The sequence below is a fragment of the Podarcis filfolensis genome (assembly GCF_964270895.1).
Source record: "Podarcis filfolensis genome assembly, chromosome: Z".
Lineage (NCBI taxonomy): Eukaryota > Metazoa > Chordata > Lepidosauria > Squamata > Lacertidae > Podarcis > Podarcis filfolensis.
Window position 1 is genome coordinate 36696314 of NC_139617.1, and position 20773 is coordinate 36717086.

The 20773-nt window shown below is 46.9% G+C and overlaps 1 protein-coding gene across 13 annotated transcripts in view; it reads left to right on the forward strand.

The window, feature by feature from the left end:
• Positions 1-20773, forward strand: part of RAPGEF1 (Rap guanine nucleotide exchange factor 1) — a 111134-nt gene that overhangs the window by 54760 nt on the left and 35601 nt on the right. For 7 of the 13 annotated variants that reach the window (XR_014543972.1, XR_014543973.1, XR_014543974.1 and 4 more), the window contains 10 exons: positions 3093-3232; positions 5220-5398; positions 7094-7250; positions 10454-10542; positions 11415-11567; positions 13734-13857; positions 14948-15131; positions 16203-16673; positions 18752-18954; positions 20035-20196. Coding sequence is in view for 9 of the 13 variants with exons in the window: in XM_083596856.1 (XP_083452982.1) it covers positions 3093-3232; positions 5220-5398; positions 7094-7250; positions 10454-10542; positions 11415-11567; positions 13734-13857; positions 14948-15131; positions 16203-16673; positions 18752-18954; positions 20035-20196 (1862 nt within the window). In the remaining 4 variants the exon portion in view is untranslated. The remainder of the gene's footprint in view (positions 1-3092; positions 3233-5219; positions 5399-7093; positions 7251-10453; positions 10543-11414; positions 11568-13733; positions 13858-14947; positions 15132-16202; positions 16674-18751; positions 18955-20034; positions 20197-20773) is intronic. The other 6 variants (XR_014543971.1, XM_083596858.1, XM_083596861.1 and 3 more) reach the window with 2 other exon arrangements.

The following is a 20773-nucleotide window of genomic DNA, read 5'->3' on the forward strand; positions in this document are numbered from 1 at the left end:
ATTTAGGACAGATAAAAGGAAAGACTTCTTCATGCAGCACATCGTTAAACCCTGCAGCTTCCTTCTACAGAAAGCAATGATAACTACCAACTTGGATGGCTTTAACAGAGGATTTGACAGACTCATAGAGGAAAAAGCTATTGATGGCAACTAGCCATGATGGTTGTGCTCTGCCTCCATGGTCGGAGGCAGTAATGCTTCTGAATACCAGTTGCTGGAAACCACAAAAGTGGAGAATTGCCCTTGTCCTCAGGTCCTACTTGCAGGCTTCCCATTGGGCCTCTGGTTGGCCACTGTGAGAAGAGGATGTTGGCCTAGATGGGATGTTGTTCCAGCAGCCAGGCTCTTCTTGCATTCTCATGTATTCTGTTTGCCTAGCCTAACTGTAGGCAGATAGACATAACAGCCGGTGTGATTTATAAACTGAGGCAACCGCATCCTTGAACAAGCTGAAGGAACAGATTGAGAGAGCCAGTGTTTATTTTTGTCTAATATTGTACTAGAAGGCCAGGTGGTTGTTTCCCACCTGGCTTGCCTGCCTCGCCGCTTAGCTCCCCCTGTTGTTTAAATTTATATACTGCCCTTCATCTGTTGTAACAGCGGTGTCAAGATTCCAGTGGATGCAAGCAATTTTATCCTCAAAAGCTTTGCAAACAAGTCACAGTGAGTTGCCATAGGTTCCGCCACCTCCCTCGGGCCAGACTGTAGCAGGCCCCATGCTACCTGGGAAAGCTCTGCTAGACCACACAATGAGAATGCAGTGGAAGCAGCAGAGTAAGTCTTCTTTGCAGGCTTCACTGCTCACTAGGTATACTCAGTGATGAGCCCCCACCAGAGTGTGATTGCATTCAACCAGATTGTTCTTCTACTCATGTTCGAAACCATCTCCTAGCCTCTTTCCTTGCCAGGGGCAAAACTAGACTGTATTTCACCTGGGTCAAAGACCAAGTTTGCCACCTCCTTGTGCATAATTTGCATACACACAGAGAGAGAGACTGGGAGCCTCAATGGTGCCCCTCTGGAGCCTTCACCCAGGGCAAAACACCTGGCTAGCTCCCCTGTAGCTATGACTCTGTTTTTCGCTCTAAGCTCTGGAATATACCAGGGAGCCAAGCAGGAGAGGGTGCTCAGGGGTGATCCTGTCAGCAGCCTGAGCCATTCAGTTGTTCCAGAGGTCAGCCAGAGCTCGGACAGGAAATCTCCCAGAGCACTCTGGAAGCCCACTGGATCCATCGGCTTCTAAGGACAGACCATCCTAACAGGTCCCCCACTTCAGCAGAGGGGAAAAGGTGCTGAAAGCCTACATCTCAACAGGAAGTGATCTGACAAGGGACTGATGTCAATATCCCCTACTTTGAGATCACCCTCTTCCTATCCAGTTGAGAAAACAAGGTCCAGAGTGTGGCCTGGCATAGTCATCATTGGAGCCATGACAGCCGCATAGTCATCATTGGAGCCATGATGTTGAAGAGCAGTATAGATAAAGATATACATACATATGAACATGCACACACACACACAAAGTCCTGAGCCACCCCAGAGCCAGTCGCCTCAGTATGGATGTTGAAGTCCCCCTCCGCCCAAACCAGTTGTCTGGGAGTCCCAGCACCTCTTCCGAGACCAGCTGTGTCAGCTTAGGCAGGAGACTGCCAGCAGTGGCTTACTGTGAAATCACCGGGGCTTGTTTCACTTTGCAGTTTAAGTGGTTACAAATATGCCTGCTGATGTTAGAAAGGTACCGCTTCTTCTTTGCAAGGGCTACAGACCGTGAAAAGTGCATTGAAACTAAAATAGCTCAAATGAAAATGAGGGTGGGGGGGGGAACCCCATACATGATTATGCGTCCTCTCCTCATTTAAGCAGCCAGTTTAACAATATATCTTTACAGTAGTACCTTGGTTTACAACCATAATCCGTTCCAGAGGTCCGGTTGTAAACCAAAACAGGTTGTAACCCAAGGCACACTTTCGCCAATGGGGCCTAAAAAAAAATTGGTTGTAATCCAAAACGGTTGTAATCCAAAGCGGTTGCAAACCAAGGTACCACTGTATATCCTTTTCCGCATTTATTCCAGCTACCATGGCCTCCTCCCATATATCTGCTGGCATGTTGGGTTGTATTCAACAGAGGCCACATTCACATTGTACTCTTAAAGCATTATAATGCTACTTTAAACAGTTATGGTTTCTGACAAAAGATTCTGAGATCTGTAGTTTGTTAGGGGTGTTGAGAGTTGTCAGGACACCCCCTATTCTCCTCACAGAGCTACATTTCTTGAGGGTTTTAGCAATCCTTCACAGGGAACTCTGGGAATTGTAGCTTTGGGAGGGGCACGGGGGTCTTCTAACAGCTCTCAGCACCCTTATATTGGAAAAACTGGGAGAAGATTAAAGCTTTAATATCGAAAATATTAGATCATGAAAGCCCATGTTGATCCTGTACTATTATTGACAAATAATACTGAAGACAGGGAAAGAACGCAAATCTGCTTCCACCCACAGTCTCCACTCAGCACCGTTGAGGCATATTATTTAACCTGGCAGTGTTTTCATTCTAGTAAAAAAGGTGTCTATACTCACTATGAAGTTGGTACCACAAGTACCACACTTTTAACCAGTGCTTCTGGGTGGGCAGGGGTGGTACTGCGGACTCTTAAGTACCCTCAGAAAAAAAGCACTGCTTTGAGGGGTCAAATAAATCTGTTACTGACCAGTGGCAGAGCATCTCCAGGTAGAGCAGGGAAAGACTCCTAGTCTGACACCCTGGTGAGCTGCTACTAGTCAGTGTTGACAGTTCTGGACTAGAAGGGACCACCAGTCTGACATGCACATGGCAGTTTTCAGTGTACATATTTGAAGACTGCAATATGCAACACCTGCTATAATGGTCAGTTTCTCATTTGTCATCTTGAATCATTAATAGCTAGTTCTTCTGACGCTACGATTTTGTATTGCTGTATATCATGTGCTTTGTTTCAGCATCAGCCAACCATAATAACGATTTGATTTATTGATATGGGCATATCGCTTGGTGCAAGTTGGATTCCAGCCCAATCAGATAAATACACTCATACTCCTCATCTTTTTTTGTAGATTCTCAGCGCTCCCATCTCGCCTCATTCACCATGAAGTTGAAGGACAAGTTCCACTCTCCCAAAATAAAGCGGACACCATCCAGGAAAGGGAAGCAGCCTGACCTCATGGTGAAGACTCCTGAGAAGGTGGTGAACAAGGTAAGTGTGTGGTGTCATGCCCCCTCCCCAAAGGCAGAGCCCATGAGGGGCAGGTGGTGCAATAGAGGCATTGCTCTTAAGTAGATATGTTGAGCAGGAAGCAGTGGAAGTAGGGAAGCCTGCAGGCCAGCCTTGCTCCTTGGTCTGAGTTGAGTCTTCGTGGATTCGTGCCTCCTCCTCCTCCTCCTCCACCACCACCACCCCGTGCATTTCTGGTGTTGATGGGCCAAGAAGGCAGGGGCCGTAGGTCCCCAGTGTGGAGGCCCCACTCCAGGGGTCCCTGGACCAAGACCACCACCACCACTCTGCCAGGCTTGAACACTCAATCCATCTCAGGTGTGAACATCATGCTGTATGTCTGAGTCACCAGCAAGCCTCCTTGTTGGTGCCACTGGTCTGACGCACCTGGCCAGGCTCCATCCTGCTTAGTCTGCTGCTCTAGGTTGGGGTTCTGGGAGAGAGAGAATGAGGCAGCCTGCAGCATTGGGTGAATTTATTTATGAGGCCAAGTGTTTAAGCAGAGAGACTTGCGCAACAGTCAGTCTTTGTGGGGATTAGCTCCTAAGCAGTGTTAACTATTGTCTTCAGCCAAATGATTAGCCGAAAGGGATGCAACTGATCAGGTTCACAGTGCAGGCAAGGATGCTGTCATTCTGGGAGAATGAGAGTGGCCCGTGGAAGGCTTCCTCAAGATTTTATGCAGAGCCAACATGGGTGTTTCAGAGCAGGCTCTGTATTATTTGTCCTGTATCTGTATATATTTATTTTGGGGGCCAAGCCTGGTTAACCATTGACTAGGGAGAGTCTAGCTAAAGTGGAAATGGAGTCGCCAAAAGTAACATTGAAATTCCTGGGTATGGTGCAACCCCCACCCCGGAAAAAAAACTCCCAACCCGAAACAAAGTTTTAAAAAACCACACCTGCTTACTTTCAATAGAGCCCTGTTTGTCTTGTGCTAAATTTGATTCCCAAGACTTGCTGCAGGAAAGTGTCCCCAAAACTTTATTCCAAGTTATTTCTGTATCAGGGAGAAGTAAAGTGTACCTTTCTGATACAGCCCATCAGTTGCTAGGGCTCCAGTTTCTTGGATTGTGTAGGTGTGAGTCGCTCATTTAGTTTTCTGAGAGCGTTGTGGTGGTTCTATTCTTATAGCTTTTGTGTGGTACAGTCCTCTTGCGTGTAGCTGGAGGGAGGCACATCCCTTTGGAACTCCCTCCTGTTACATATCAGCCAGGCACCATTTCCAAGGGCCTGCTTGGCTGTGTTGAAGATGCTCCTCTTTCAATAAAGTGGGGGTTATTTTTTGTCACAGTTGGTATTCATATTGAATTCAAAACCATTTTTAAAATAAGATAGGGATGCGGGTGGCTCTGTCCCACAGAGCCTAGGACTGCCGATCAGAAGGTTGGCGGTTCAAATCCCCGTGACGGGGTGAGCTCCTGTTGTTCGGTCCCAGCTCCTGCCAACCTAGCAATTTGAAAGCACGTCAAAGTGCAAGTAGAGCAATAGGTACTACTCCGGCAGGAAGGTAAACAGTGTTTCCGTGTGCTGCTCTGGTTAGCCAGAAGCGGCTTAGTCATGCTGGCCTCATGACCCGGAAGCTGTACGCCGGCTCCCTCGGCTAGTAAAGCGAGATGAGCGCTGCAACCCCAGAGTCGGTCACGACTGGATCTAATGGTCAGGGGTCCCTTTACCTTTAATAGATGTTTTTCTCGCATTGTGAAATAGCTTCAAGGTCCTTCATCGGAAGTAATTCATAACTGAATTCTGCCAGGGATTCTTTTAGTTGTGATTCCTGCATTGCAGGATATTGGAATGGATGACCCTTAGGTCAATTCTGTGATTCTATGAATAATAATGACATGCAAGCAGACACATGTAGCAGTTAATTGGCCCAGTATCTTTATTGATAGCACCTTCCTTCCTGTATGGTCACTGACCGAAACAGTAAATGTTTCCCTTTCTCCTTCCTTCCATTCCTCCTCAGAATCTCACTTGGCTGGAGGAGAGAGAGAAGGACGTAGTGAGTGCACTACGCTATTTCAAGACCATCGTTGACAAAATGGCAATCGACAGCAAGGTGCTGGAGATGCTGCCGGGATCTGCCAGCAAAGTACTGGAAGCCATCTTGCCGCTGGTCCAAGCAGAGACGCGGATTCAGCAGAGGTGAGTTGCTGCCAGCGGATTAACCAGGAACAAGGAGGTTGTTGCTGCTGCTGCTGCTAAAAGCATATTATAAGCAATTACAGCTAAGAACAACCTCCCATCCAGTGACCACAGAGTTTACAGGTGATCCATTAATGTCATTAAGGTAGATCCAGTGGGTCTGCAATCAATTGGGCATGCTATTGTGGTGTGGAATATATTCAGTTTTGAAAGGCTCAAACCCTGCCTCCCTCCAACCACATGATCACCAAGAAATTCACCAGCTGCAAAGGCACCACAGCAGTGTGGTTGACATCAAATGCTTGCATACTCAATGCTCCCACCACAAGGCCTTGGATCTTCACTCATTTTAAGGATAAATGTGGACCTAACAAGGTCGAGAAAGCTTTGGCAGGGCAAGAGTTATCAGAGCCTATGAGAAATGTCTTTTCTTGGGACGCTTCCCAGTGCTTGCTGAGATAAGTTCTGAAGCTGCACAGCTTTGTTCTCACCGCCAACACCCCCAGGTCAAGACTGGATCATTAGTATAATCCAGCTGGACACTTCTTGCGTTCACTAGGGAATATATGATCTACTCCATTAATATATATATGTGGCATGCAATAACTTTCATATAATTTTGCCTTCCTGACACATGTGTCTAGATTTATTTCTCTCTCCTCTCCCTCTCGTTTGAAGCCAATGCGTTTTGCATCATCAACAGGGGAAGTAGAACTATAACAAGCAACTGCTTAGTTCTACATTTTCTCATGAACGGTGACCATAGTGTGCTGTTTTCAGAATTGGAGATGTGGCTGAATGTTGTTTCCTTATCTGCCATTCATCAGACTGTGCAGCAGAAAGGGGGATGTGGTGGCATGGATGAAACACAAATCCAACAAATTCAGGTCGCACATGGCATAATTTATAAGGAGGAATTCAATGCCAGGCTGCTATTGTTCTGTCAGTGCAAGCATTCCCGTTTGCCAGATGGAACAGTCTCCCTTGTCCTCCCTTCATGCTTTCCTGACCCCCACCACAAGACAATTTGAGGAGGCGAGGGGGAGCTGGAGGAAGTCTTATTGTAACATTGTGCCAGGGAGAGTAGAGGGAAGCCCCATTGCAGCCCTCTTTAGGAAAAATTTTAATGTTTGGTGTTGCGTCGTGTTTTTAATACTCTGTTGGGAGCCGCCCAGAGTGGCTGGGGCAACCCAGTCATATGGGCGACTTACAAATAAAACTACTACTACTATTATTATTATTAGGACCCATTTCACAGAATCCTGCTGGCAAAACTATTCTGTTGAATCTGACCCTCAATAATCTCCCTAGAAAATTGTGCAAATTGTTGCTTGATTTTTTAGGGTGGGCACAGGTACAGCATGGGTTGTTGGGCTGCCCCTTGAAGACTATTCTGAAGCTTCAGGGACTGTTGTGAGGCAGTGACTCAGTAGTAAGAGCCCTGTTTGTTTGTTTGTTTGCTTGCTTGCTTGTTTGTTTGTTTTTAACTGTTCCTCATCAGACTTGGGATGAGCTTATCTTGACTTGCTTATTAAATATAAAATTAATAGTCTTCAAATTGGGGACTGGGTGAGTCTTACATCAGAATAAAATGTATTGTGACAAAGGATTTTTTCCTGCAGTTTTCCTTTATCGAAACACCTCTCTCCATGTATTCTCCATGCCAATGCATTATTTTTTTATTTGCTCCTGCAGTTCGGCCATCTCTTCCTGCTATAGCCGTGTGTACCAGAGCCTGGGCAATCTGATACGTTGGTCTGATCAGGTGATGCTGGAGGGCTTGAACTCTGAAGATAAAGAGGTGGTGAACACAGTGAAAGGGGTCATCAAGGCTGTTCTGGATGGAGTCAAGGTACAGTGCTGTCTTCTCTGCCTCTGACCATACCTCAGACCCCTTGCTCCCACCATGAGAACGGGCTGTCTCAAAACTGATGGTAGCAATACTAAGGCTGGACTCTTCTAACACACTTCTATAGATGCTTAGTTATAGCACACACCTCAAATGCATCTGCACTCATAACTTGGTCAGAAACAGTAGAATTCCCCCACCCAATAAAGCATACTTTTCTCATTTGAAATCCTGATTTGCAAGGTGGATCTGTTGTGGTTTATTATTAACTTTATCATTATTAGAGCACAGACAGCTGTGTTCTACTTAAGCCACCTCCGGACCATAAGTAATTTGCAGGAGGAATTTAAGCATGTACTGGAACATTAGGTTTGTACAGTTAAAATGGATTAAAACTCTCTGTTGCTCTGATGCAACAAATCCACTTTAAAAAGGGTTTGGGGTTTTTTGCACCTAGTAAAGTGAGGGGGAAATGCTCTAAAAAGTTTCAGTGGGTCTACACTGAATAGAACTTAGTTGGATGCTACTCATATAGTCTAACCTCCAGGTAAGCTTTGTGCAAGCAAATCAGAAATGCTCTGTCATCTGGAGGAACCCCATGTCAAGCCCTTGGTCCATCTAGCTCTGTATTGTCAACACTGATGGACAGCAGCTCTCCGGGGTTTCTCATCGGCGTCTATTCCAGCCCTACCTGGAGATGTTTGGGGTTGAATCTGGGACCTTCTGCTTGCAAAATTGGTGTCCCACTGACCTATGGCCCTTCCTCTTAATGTTAAACAGTCCTTACTGGCCATGCAGAGTTTAACTGAAATCCTCTGCATCAGTATCAGGCAGCCCACTTGATGTTTGAGCTGTGTTACTTTATTATTTGTTGACATGGAAGTAATAAGTTCCTTTGAGTTAAGTGGCAGTCATTGCGTTTAGGGTTGTTGTTTTAATTCTGTTTTGTTAACTGACCAAGTCTGCATGAAGAGATGAGCTACCTTTTAAAGAAGGATTTCATATTCTAGGAGCTTTGCTAGAATACATATTCCGCACACCTGCAAAAATGTCACAAATGCAGAAGAAACATTGCTATCCTTAAAACTTTAGTCATAAACAGCTGTCTCTTCAGACAAGTCACCGTGGCGCCTAGGCTAACATATTGAGCTCTGGGAACCTGATGCAGAAATGAAAACCACCTCCCAGTCTTCTGGCTTCTGGGGGAACCATCTTCTATGTTTGCCATCAAATTTTAGCTGTTGATAACCAGTTACATTGATTTTAAAACAAAAGCAGTACACTTCCTTAGAAGAGGCCCAGAATTTCTGAGGCAACACAGTACAGTGGTACCTCGGGTTACAGACCCTTCAGTTCACAGACTGCCAATCCAGAAATAGTACCTCAGATTAAGAACTTTACCTCAGGATGAGAACAGAAATCGTGCGGCGGCAGCGGGAGGCCCCATTAGCTAAAGTGGTGCCTCAGGTTAAGAACAGTTTCAGGTTAAGAACGGACCTCCGGAACGAATTAAGTTCTTATCCCGAGGTACCACTGTATTGTTGTTGCTATTTACAACAGCACTTATGGTGCTTTACTGAGTATAAAGACAGGTCCCTGCGCTGAAGAACTCACAATCCACAATTTCATACGGGGCAAACAGCAGAGGAAAGGGAGAGAAGTAGCACAGGGACAAGCAGGGAAAGAGTGTGATGGTTTGCTCAACGAGCACGCCTGTAGATTGTAGGCTCATTTGCAGGAGAGCACAGGAACGAAACACTGAGCTAACAGCTTCACATAAACGGTGGGATTTGAGCAAGGATTTAAAGCAAGTCAGGGGGCCAAATGTAGCCCTCCAAATCTCTCTGAACAGCTCTGCTTTTCCCCAGACCACACGCCATCGCCAAGCCTGCTTCACACATTTTAGACCAGATGTAACTTGGCCCTGGGCTGTGATAAATGCTGATTGGCTGCCTAGATAGAAGAGGGCCGTGTGCAGAAAGAGTAACTTTTGCCCAGCTGGAATGTTGTCTACTACTATACAAAGGAAAGAGCCACACCCACCCACCCCCCGACCCTTTCCCCCTGGTGCCCTTTTTGAAAGTCCAGCAAACCTCTTCCGTTCCGCTTCCGCTTTCCAGTAGCTACTTCCCTCTTTGATATATCTTGTATTCCCATGAAATTTCCATTCATATATTTCAATACACACATACATTTCAATGCAATACACCTTTGTTTGGAAGTCTTGCTTGAACCCTCCTTACTTTTTGCATCATGGTAGATAAGAATTCAGAAAAGCAACAGTCTATGCTATGATCTACAATGAACCAACTCTCGAAGCCTGCTTGGAACACAAACCCAGGCAGCCACCAGTCTGCATGGAGAGAGCTGTTTTCCATGTGTATATTACCTTGCAATTCATGTGTCACTTCTTGCTTTGTTACCCCACGCAAGCGCTGACATGGTTACGTACAGGTTTCAACATCTTGGAAACATACGTTATCCTGAAAATAAAAGTTTTTAAAGCCAGCAAGGTGCTAGCCCTCATGGACTCATCAGCATGTGGATGTGTGTCGGGGGGGGAATTAGAAGCTAGAGAGATTGAGGTTGTGGTGAAGCAGGCTTACCAGCATTAGAGGGTGTGATCCAGAGTCCCCCCACTTCTTATGAACAGCAAAGTCAGTGAAATCGAGAAGTGGCCCCTCTACAGAAAGCTGGGATTTAGAAGAGGGGCCCCAATCTGAAAAGACAGTAGCCGACTGTCCTATGTTATTACACTTCTCTAGTTCTCAGTGCTCTTTGTGGCCAGAGGGTGGAAATTGCAAGGGTGCAGATCTCAGCTCACTATTAGGTGAAATGTCAAAGAGGCCAGAGCTTTTCTAAAGTGGACAGGACTGTCTCCTGGAGTTGGCAGACTTCCGCTGCAGGAGGGGATCTTTTAAGCAGAGGCTGGGCAGGTCTTTCTTTCAGGGTTGCTGTGTTTACACCTTGCAATGTAAGCTCTTCATGGATTAGACCACTAGGGCATCTTTCCAGTACTCACATTCTTCTGTTCTATTTCTTTCTGTCCAGGGCATTGGGTGAAGGTTTTGGAAGGGGTTGGGGGCTTTGAAAAAAATCCAAAACCTTGAATCAGAATAGAAACAAGTTTTCTCTGGTGGAGAATAAAGTTGCAGTGGCCTTTGACTTGAGCCTTATTTTTGTCCTGTATTCCATTTTATGATTAGGAGCTGGTGAAGCTCACTATTGAGAAGCAAGAACACCCGTCCCCCACAAGCCCCGTTAAACCCAGCATACCTGCTTCTTCAACGGACAGGTGAGTCACAAAGAGTGTCTGATGAAGCAGTCAGAAACCAAAGCTACTCGTGGGACAGGCCTGTATCAGTTGCTTGCAGGGAACACACCCAAAAGAGAAATAGTGGAAGATGAAGGGAGGAAGCAGCAGCAAGTTCAGTGGGGTCTCTTGCTCTAGTTTGCTGCTGAATCCGTGGAACATAAGGTCACATTTTCACCATACATTTAAGGAACATTCATAGCCCTTTAACTGTTGTGACTTCCCCCTCCCAAAAAAATCCTGGGAATGGTAGGCTTTTATCTGATGTGAATCCTACTCAGAGTAGACCTACCTATGGAAATAATGCAGGCACATTAATTTCAACATGTCTGCTTTGAGTAAAACTCTGCTACAAGCTTAAAAGTTTAGCCCTCTCAGAGCTACAATTCCCAGCACCCTTAGCAAACTACAGTTCCCAGGATTCCTAAGTGGAAGCCACAGGCTTTGAATGTATGGTGTGGGTGTGATCAAATGCCCGTGTATTGTGATATCCTCTTATCCAGTAAATTAAAAGACTGTAGTGTTTAAAAAATAGTACCCTGCCTATGGGGTTAGTAGTTAATTAATGAATTGATTATATTTGGGTACATTTATATATTAGATAAATAGTTGTATGAGCAAAAGGAATATAGGGAGAGGAACTGAATTAAATTATATCAATTAATTGTTAAACATGCATGTGGGAAAAGGTGCTTTCTTAAAGGGCCAGAGTGAGTGACTGGGTCTTCCAAATACTTGTACATTCTACACAGTGCCTGGTGCCCTCTCTGGGCCCCTGATGCACAATGCCAAATGAACCATAATGCTGCAAATGCTGTATACAAAGCAAGCCATACTTTTTCCATCCTTCTCAGCCCTTCAGAGCTTCCCCTGACGGATCGTGAGATGGAGATTCTCAACAAGACAACAGGGATTGCTCAGACGGCGGAGATTTTGACGGATCCTATGGACGAAGAAGTCGCCCCTCCCAAGCCTCCCCTTCCCTGCATCCGGGTCGCTGAAAACAGGTAGAGCTGGAAGAAATGAGTTCGGGAGTTGCCTCAGTAGCCTCTTGTCACTACAGTCAGGATTGAAATAATTAACTAGTTGTCATTTAGAGGTTTTCAGACTTTAGAGAACCCTTTCCATGTCAGCTTGTCAGGCAGAGAACCAGCACTGTTCTGGGTTCATGCTTCTGTTATGTGTTGTAAGAATGGACTGTAGATCCCCAGTGGTGGCTGGTGTGGTACTTCTTGGGGTTGGTAGGGCAGAAGTAAAAGGCAGCATTTCCTGCGCTGATGACAAGAGGCTGGAAATGATCTGTCTGTCTCTGTGTATGGTCTGTATCTGTACAGTGTGTACACATCTGAGCAGGCATACATTGGCCACACTCACCACCGGTACTGGAAAACATTCTGATTTCCTAAGCAAGGTGAGATTAGATGCCTAAGTTGAGCGGGTGAAGGTGCAGGTGCATTCATTTCTGGTTTCATGGAAATGGGGGTGGAGGGCGTGGGGAAATAAAGCAAAAAAGAGTGGAAGAAGACAAAGCGAAACTCTTGTTATCTTCCTTAAGCAGCAAGCACACAAAAGCTCCTAATTTGTGGCAGAGATGGTCACAAACTTAGATGGCTTTAAATTAGGACTGGACAGATTCATGGAGGAGAGCACTATGAATGGCTACTAGACACAGTGACTTCGTTCTGCCTCCATGGCCAGATCCAGTAATGCTTCTGAATACCAAGTGCTGGAAACTGCATGAGGAGAGAAGTGTCTTGTGCTTGGATCCTGCTTATGAGCTTCCCTTAGGCATCAGGTTGGCAACTGTAAAAACAGGGTGCTAGACTGGATGGGCAATTGGCCTGATCCAGCAAGGGTCTTCTTACCTATTTTTTAGAAGTTGGGTGGGTTTGATATTTCTTATGACCCTCTACCCAGCTGTTCAGGGTTGTTTAAGAAGAACGGCAACGCCTTGCTTGTTGAAGTGTGTGATGGGGGATGCAAACAAATACTGTGTGGCTTGCTAGAATCGCGTGAGATTCTTTTCCTTTTGCAGGCTCTGTGGTCACTGGTGTGAGTTGGCTGTGCAGCTTTCTCACTGTTGAAGGGCTTTGACATCAAGACACCCTCTGGGGCAATGGGCGTGCCCCAGAAACAGAACAATTTGCAAACATACTGGCATCTAGAAAATCTTACCATTATCTGGTTGCTTGGGGTGTGTGTTTTTTTGGTCAGCCCCATTAGGAACAATTAACTCTCCCCCCCCTCATTGAATGCAGAGAAATGGTTGGTTTGGGTTTTACTACCATTTTCAAACTTCATGAGAAACTCCATCCTTTGAAGGAAATACAGTCATACCTCGTGTTAAAGTAGCTTCAGCTTAAGCGTTTTCAGGTTGCGTTCCACGGTGACCCGGAAGTAACAGAACAGGTTACTTCCAAGTTTTGCCGCTCACGCATGTGCAGATGCTCAAAATGACGTCATGCGCAGAAGCAGCAAATCGCTACCCACAGACACGGGTTGCGTTCTGCTCAGGATGTGAACGGGGCTCCAGAACGGATCCCGTTCGCATCCAGAGGTACCACTGTAGCAGCTAATGAGGGAAAGACTATAGCTCAGTGGTAGAGCATCTGCTTTACTTGCAAAAGGTCCCAGGTTCAATCTCCAGCATCTCCAGGTAGGGCTGGAAAAGATTGCCTGCCTGAAACCCTGGAGGACCTCTGCCAGTCAGTGTAGACAGTACTGAGCTAGATGGACCCAGCGGTCTATCTCATTAGAAGGAAGCCTCTTGGGTTTTCCTGTTTAAATCAGTACTTTATTCAGAACCATGAAGACTGGAATCTTACTTTGTTTTCAGGGGAAGGGCTTAGGTTCTGTCCCCAGTATCTTCAGGTAGGTCTGGGAGAGACTCCACATCTGAGAAACAACTGGTCAGTCTAGTTCCATCTTGTCTGCACTGCTCAGCAGCAGCAGCTCTCCAGAGTTTTGGGTGGAGGGTGGTGGTCTCTCTCAGCCCTACCTAGAAATGCCAGCAGGGATCAAACCTGGGACCTTCTGCATGCAAAGGAAATTCTCTGCCACTGAGCTATGGCCCTTCCCCAACCTTCTTAGAGATGGTTATTGTGGCTTTTTGATCCAGAAGTACTTGACTGGCGTTGTTGTGTTCATGTTTTTCTTTGACCCACCTTTCACAGCCCTCCTCCTGCACTGCCGCCGAAGAAACGCCAGTCAGCGCCATCTCCCACTAGAGTGGCTGTTGTGGCACCCATGAGCCGGACCACCAGTGGGTCCAGTTTGCCAATTGGAATAAATAGGCAGGTAAGTCGGAAGTTGCCTTGTGCTGGTTCAGACTGTTGGCCCATCTAGTTTTCTGCTCTGAGTAGCAGACCCAATTTAATTGCTGGTGGTGGGACATGAAAGTGCAGAGTACCAGTGGGCACTGCATGATGTTGGTCCCTATTTTGTCACTGACCAGGGCAAGGAAGTTGAAAGGCTTGGCCTGGCCCAGCACAGTGATGGGGGCACATGTTGCCCCCTCTCCCCACTCATCATTAAAAGGAGGGGTGCCATGTTGACTCTGTATGTCTGGGTCTGTGTTTGGTATAGACTACCTTTGCCTCTATGTTTGTGTGTGTGTGTGTGTGTGTGTGTGTGTGTGTGTAGCTTTTTAGGGGGGTGGGGAGGGAAGTGAGACAGTTTTATTGCAAAGGTTGAGAAACCTAGTTTCTTAAGTAGGTAAACATGGAGGGGGTTATATACTTTACATAAAGCTGGAAACAGCTGGTGCTCTCCCCATGTGTGTTGGAGGTCTTTTGGCTCCACCCCTGCCAAATCACCCTCCTGCCCCCACCCCCACAACTGGGAGAACTGTGTACAGCACATTGAACTCCTTGGAGGAAAGGCGGAATATAAACGAAATACTGTATTTTTCGCTCTATGAGACGCACCAGACCACAAGACGCACCTAGTTTTTGGAGGAGGAAAACAAGAAAAAAAATATTCTGAATCTCAGAAACCAGAACAGCAAGAGGTGAATGCAGCGATCCCTCTTGCTGTTCTGGCTTCTGGGATAGCTGCGCAGCCTGCATTCGCTCCATGAGACGTGCACACATTTCACCTTACTTTTTAAGAGGGAAAAAGTGAATCTTATAGAGCAAAAAATACTGTAAATAAATAAAACTAAATTCCCGTAATGCAACTCCCAAACATTCCAAGACAACAAAACCTTAGCTTTTCAAAACCTGAAAGCATTTTATTGATGTTTTCACATTTTATCATGCCTTTGTTGTGCACCGCTTTGTTATTTATTTTTAATGAAAGTGTGGCTTGTAAATATTTAAATAAAATAAATACCTTGAATAAATGAAACAAACATAACTCCCCTCCTCTTCTTCTTCTGTGCCTCCAGGATTTTGATGCAGACTGTTACGCACAGCGGAGGCTGTCAGGAGGCAGCCAGTCCTATGGCGGGGAATCCCCCCGCCTCTCGCCATACAACAGCATGGGCAAGCTCAGCAAATCCGATGAGCAGCTCTCCTCGCTGGACTGTGACAGCGGGCAGTGCTCCCGCAACACAAGCTGTGAAACGCTAGGTAGGGAGTGGGTGTTCTTGCCAGAGGACCTGGAGAGGGGAAAGGGGACAGGGTGCATGCACCCTGCAGCTTGGGTTTTGAGGGCCTGGTGTTTAGAAATGCCTCTGTAGCATCTAAGCTGATGGTGATTGATTAGTGGCTCCTTTTCACAAATGTGAACTCAAAGCAACTTACAGAAACAAATGTTTGGAGACAACCTAGAATGATAAAGTATATGTTATGTTTTATTCTACTCAACCTACCCTGCTAAAAAAGAAAGAGAGCAGAAAACTAAGGGCCAGAAGACTGGGTGAATAAAAAATGTTTTTGCCTGGCAAGTAAGACCAGATAGTGACAGCTGCTAGTGCAGCCTTGCTGGGAAGGGACTGTTCTGCAAACAGGAAGCCACCACTGAGAAGGCCCTTTTCTGGTGTTGCTTTTTGTGTGCAGTTTAAAGAAAAGGCAAATAAGAGGGAGATGGTGTGGAGAAACTGGATTGAGAGAGGATTATCCATTGAAGCTGAATGCTCAGGACAGAGTGGTTTAACAGCCACTCCCTCTTCACAGGGATCTCTGGGAAATAGTAGTTGTGTGAAGGAAATAGGGTTCCCTTAACAACTCTCAGCATCCTTACCAAGCCACAGCTTCCAGAATTACTTGGGGGAAGCCATGGCCGCTTAAAGTGGTGTCATAGTACTTGAAATATATGGTGTTGATGTGGCCTTAGTTGGCTCTGCCTGTCATTGTGTGTGGAGCCACTTACTGTTGGCCTCCCTGACTTCCTGCGAGTGGCAGACCCTGGGGTCTCAATGATCAGCAGTGCCCTTTGTGATGCCAAAATTCGGCACCTCCTCCTCCCCACCTCTTGCCTTCCATGCTGCATAGTAGTTGTGGTGCCCCTGAGGCTCCACGCTCAGTGTGACGGAACTTGCTGTGCTCCCTTAAATCCACCTCTGCTTCTGCCCCACTAGTCCCAAGGGGCGCCACCCACTGCTAGTCTGTCCTGATGTGTATCAGCACCCTTCTGACCTAGCAGTTGGGGCTCACTGTTGCTCAGTCTCCTGATGGTTGCCTCTCTTCTATTCTCCACAGATCATTATGATCCAGACTACGAGTTCCTGCAGCAGGACCTCTCGAATGCCGACCAGTTACCTCAGCAGGGGCCCACCGCCCTCAGCCCTTTGCCAGAGTCTCTGGGGGAGGCCGGCTCCCCATTTTACGGACGCACTTTCCAGCTGCCAGTGGCGGCCGCTTTGGCTGCTGAGGTCCCTCCGGCTCTCCCAGAGAAGAAGAGGAGGGGGACAGTCAACCCTACTTTTGATACTTCCGGCTGCCGTGTCTTGTTTGAGAGGCACCCTTCGCAGTATGACAACATTTCAGAGGACGATCTGCACAACCCCACCCTGCTCCCCCCTATGACCATCACGCCTTTTGCTACCGTGCTGCCCTTCCAGCCAGGGAACGCCCCAGCCCCCGTTGAATTCCTCACTGACTTTCTCATTCCGGACTCCACTAGTGACTCTGAGAAACCGCCACCTCTGCCAGAGAAGAAAAACAAACACAGTAAGTGCAAAATTGACTCAGTTTCTCGTGGCTCATGTGCCCATTGCAGCTCAGGAAAGGGCTCCATATTAGCAGAGTCACTTAAAATAATGCAGATTGAGTCTAGAGCAAAAAGGCCTGATAATACTTCCCTGTGCAAACCAGAAAAAACTGTGTATAGTTTGAGGAGAAAGGAACAGAGAGGTTTTGTCTTTTTTGGTTCATGTACATAGCAGGAAGACAAACATCCAAATATATGGAGGAAAACTCCCTTGGAACCACATAGCCAATCATACCAACTAAATTATCCCTGCTGTTGTACTTCCAACATTCCACAGTGGTAGAGCATATGGTTACATGTAGGAACTCTAGGGTGAATCCCTGCCATCTCCAGGAACGGCTGGGAAAGACTTCTGCCTGAAACCCTAGAGAGGCTCTGCCAGTCAGTGCAGACAGTAATGACCCAGATCACAGGCAAGGTGATTATGGCCCTCTGGATATTGCTGGACTACATCTCTCATCATCCCTGACTATATCTGGAGTCTGGAAGTTTTCTCTCAGTTCATTTTTCCAATTTTCAGTTCTCCACATTTCCACATCACTTTGCATTTTAAAAAAAGTCACTGGGATGACTTCTCAGCATTCAGGTGTGCATTTCTTTCTCTCAACTCACACATTGTTGTATTTAATTTTCTCTAATGCACATATTTGTTTAAGCCCTTTCCCCATATAGAACACATTTTTGTTCATTATTTTCACTATACACTTCGATACACTTTTTTTTGGTACACATTTTGGGGGGATGGGGAATGTACAAAATCTGGAGGTGTTAATCTAGCAAAATGGCTACATTTGGATTCACTTACTATTTCAGGAAATGCAAATGAGCCAGTTCGGTATAGTGGTTAAGAGCGGTAGACTCGTAATCTGGTGAACCGGGTTCGATTCCGGTTCACGTGCAGCTGCTGGGTGACCTTGGGCTAGTCACACTTCTCTGAAGTCTCTCAGCCTCACTCACCTCACAGAGTGTTTGTTGTGGGGGAGGAAGGGAAAGGAGATTGTTAGCCGCTTTGAGACTCCTTAAAGGTAAAGGTAAAGGGACCCCTGACCATTAGGTCCAGTCGTGGCCGACTCTGGGGTTGCGGCGCTCATCTTGCTTTATTGGCCGAGGGAGCCGGCGTACAGCTTCCGGTTCATGTGGCCAGTATGACTAAGCCACTTCTGGCGAACCAGAGCAACACACAGAAACGCCATTTACTTTCCCACTGGAGCGGTGCCTATTTATCTATTTGCACTTTGATGTGCTTTTGAACTGCTAGGTTGGCAGGAGCAGGGACTGAACAATAGGAGCTCACCCCGTCGCAGGGATTCGAACTGCCGACCTTCTGATCGGCAAGTCCTAGGCTCTGTGGTTTAACCCACAGCACCACCCGCGTCCCCTTGAGACTCCTTAGGGTAGTGATAAAGCGGGATATCAAATCCAAACTCTTCTTCTTCTTCTTCATTCTTTGCTATGATGTAACCAGGCCAATTTCCCACATCCCCTCCAAATGGCAAATCCCTGGATTCCTCAAGGCAAGCCATGCTCCCCCCCCCATACAGAACAGCAGTTGGGAACCTCCAGCCCATCATCCACCAGTATCTTGTTGTAAGTGGCCTACTTTGCCTGTGAGGCTATCTGCCCCTGCAAACCATGCCAACCTGGTCAAGACCCAGCATCAGGTGTTGGGCTTGCTGATGCCACTGATCAAATCCCTTTGCCTTTGCCTACATAGCTTCATTTCCAAACCACACAAGCAGATGGAAATGCTTCCCCTGACCTCATTGTGATGTCAGGCGATTGACAGGTGCACAGCTGCCATATTGGCCTTCGAAGGGTGAGGGTTGGCGGATGTAAGGATCCTTTTCCTCCGCTACAGGATGAGCAAAATCTCATTGGTGGTCATGGCTTCCACACAGCTGAAATGGCAAAGATAGCTTGGATTGGTTCTATACCTTGATCCATTGATGCAGCCAGTGGTGCTGGGGAAGGGAAGGTTCCCCAGAAGCCTCCCAGGTGGGTAAACCACTCACACCCTTCTGTGTCTTTTCTGTTCCAGTGATGGCCTATATGCAGTTTGTGGAGGACTACTCAGAACCGCAGCCTTCTATGTTCTACCAGACACCGCAGAATGAACACATCTACCAACAGAAGAACAAGCACCTGATGGAGGTTTATGGGTTCAACGACTCCTTCAGCAGTGCTGACTCTGGGCAGGATCTTGCTCCACCTCCTGCCCTCCCACCAAAACAGCGGCAGTTGGTGAGTGCTCCTTTCCTCCTCTTCCTGACCCACCAGATGTGATGCATTTCAGATTTGTTTTATCCACCTTGCCGAGGAGACAGGCCCCGTTACTTGTAGTTCTTCTCTCCCACCAAATGTTTATAGATGATTTTGTTTTTATTTCACTTAACTGGGTACTTTATAGGGCCTTGACCATACGACCCAAAAGCCACCAGGGTGAAGGCATTGGATTCGAACATCGGAAGAGCCTGGCTGCTGGATCAGGCCAAAGGAGGCTTTGGATCTGGTTCTCACCATGGTCACCTAGATGCTCACAAGTGGGACCTGTGTGCAACGGTGCTCTCCAGTTGTTCCTCATCAACTGGGCATGGAGGTTGTGCTATCACCGTAGACCTCCAGGGTAGGGGCCAATCTAGTCAAGCATTCTGCTCTCACATTGGCAAACCAGGTGCCCCAATGGAAAGCCTGTGAGCAGGACTTGAGTGCAATAGCTCTCTTCCTGCTTCCAAATCTGGCATTCAGAGGCATATTGTCTCAGACACAAGAAGAGCCCTGCTGGATCAGGCCAAGGACCCAGGACCCAGCTAGTTCAGCATCCTGTCCTCACAGTGGCCAACCAGATACCCATTATGGGAATTCCATAATAGTTAAATAGCAGAAACTCTCAAAAATGGTGACACTCTTTGGGGGGGTTAGTTCTTATGGGACAATCTCCCTTTTTTGGTGTTTTCTAATTTAAAGTCGTAGCAGACTTTTTGTCTGCAGAGAGAGCCCAGCTTTACAGTTAACATGGCAAATCAAACATAGGCAGCCGGTTCTGCATTTTAGATGTTTCCTCATAAACTTGCACTGCAAGACAATGAAATGAAGCAAAGATCCTGTTGCAGATATTCCCTTCTTTTCTATAATTTCGTCTATTTCCTTTAGCAATGTAGAAGAATAAGAAGCTATGCAGGTCTCAAAAGATCCTGCCCCTGTCAGCTGTTTGATCTAGGAGTTTGCAGGGCCTGGCTTGAGGCCATTCTTTCCCCCCTTTCTTCCCTCCTCTTCCTTTCTTCCTCTTTCTTCCTCTTCTTCTCTCATTCTCTCTTCCTCCAGCAGGCCTCTTTTGCTGCCTCCTCCTCCTTCTCCTCTGTCTCCTACTGTGTCCAGCCACCTAAAGTGCCCATCGCCACCGAGGACATCGGCACGGCTCAGGGCCTCACTATGTCCATCTCTAATTCCTTCCTCCACCAGCATAGCACCCTTCCTGTGCACTCGGTGAGTTACTAACTTTGGACTTCTTGTCTTGTCTTGCTGACTCCTGCTGTCTCTTTGGTGGGGGGTGGCGGCTGTGATTTATTGCCCCAGATGGTGGTGGGGTGTGTGTTGTGGGGGAGGGGCAATGTGTTTGTGACTCTTTGGGTGCCAAATATACCGGCCATAACTGCACCATACATTTAAAGCAGTAACAAGCCACCAGAGGCATAGTGTTGCAGGGGATCGGGAGGGGTCAGAGAACAATTGCTATTTCCACAGCAAGAATCCCTGTCTCCAGCATCCTGATTGGCGTGAAAGAGGAGCTTTTCAGCTACTGAGAAGTCTTCTCACCCTTTGTGCTGATTGGAGCTGGTTGGAGCCAATCAGAGTGAAAGGAGATGAGCCAGCCACTGAGGATTGACTCCTCAGGGAAACTCTGGAGAAGAACAACTTCTGGAGAAGTTGTTAAGCAAACTCTGGAGAAGTTGTTATGCATGCACCAAAGCTAAGCACTTAGGAACACTTACAAGAGGCTTCAGCTGTGAGGGGGCATGGCTATGGCTATCGTGAAGGGACCCTGCACTTCTGAATTTGCCAC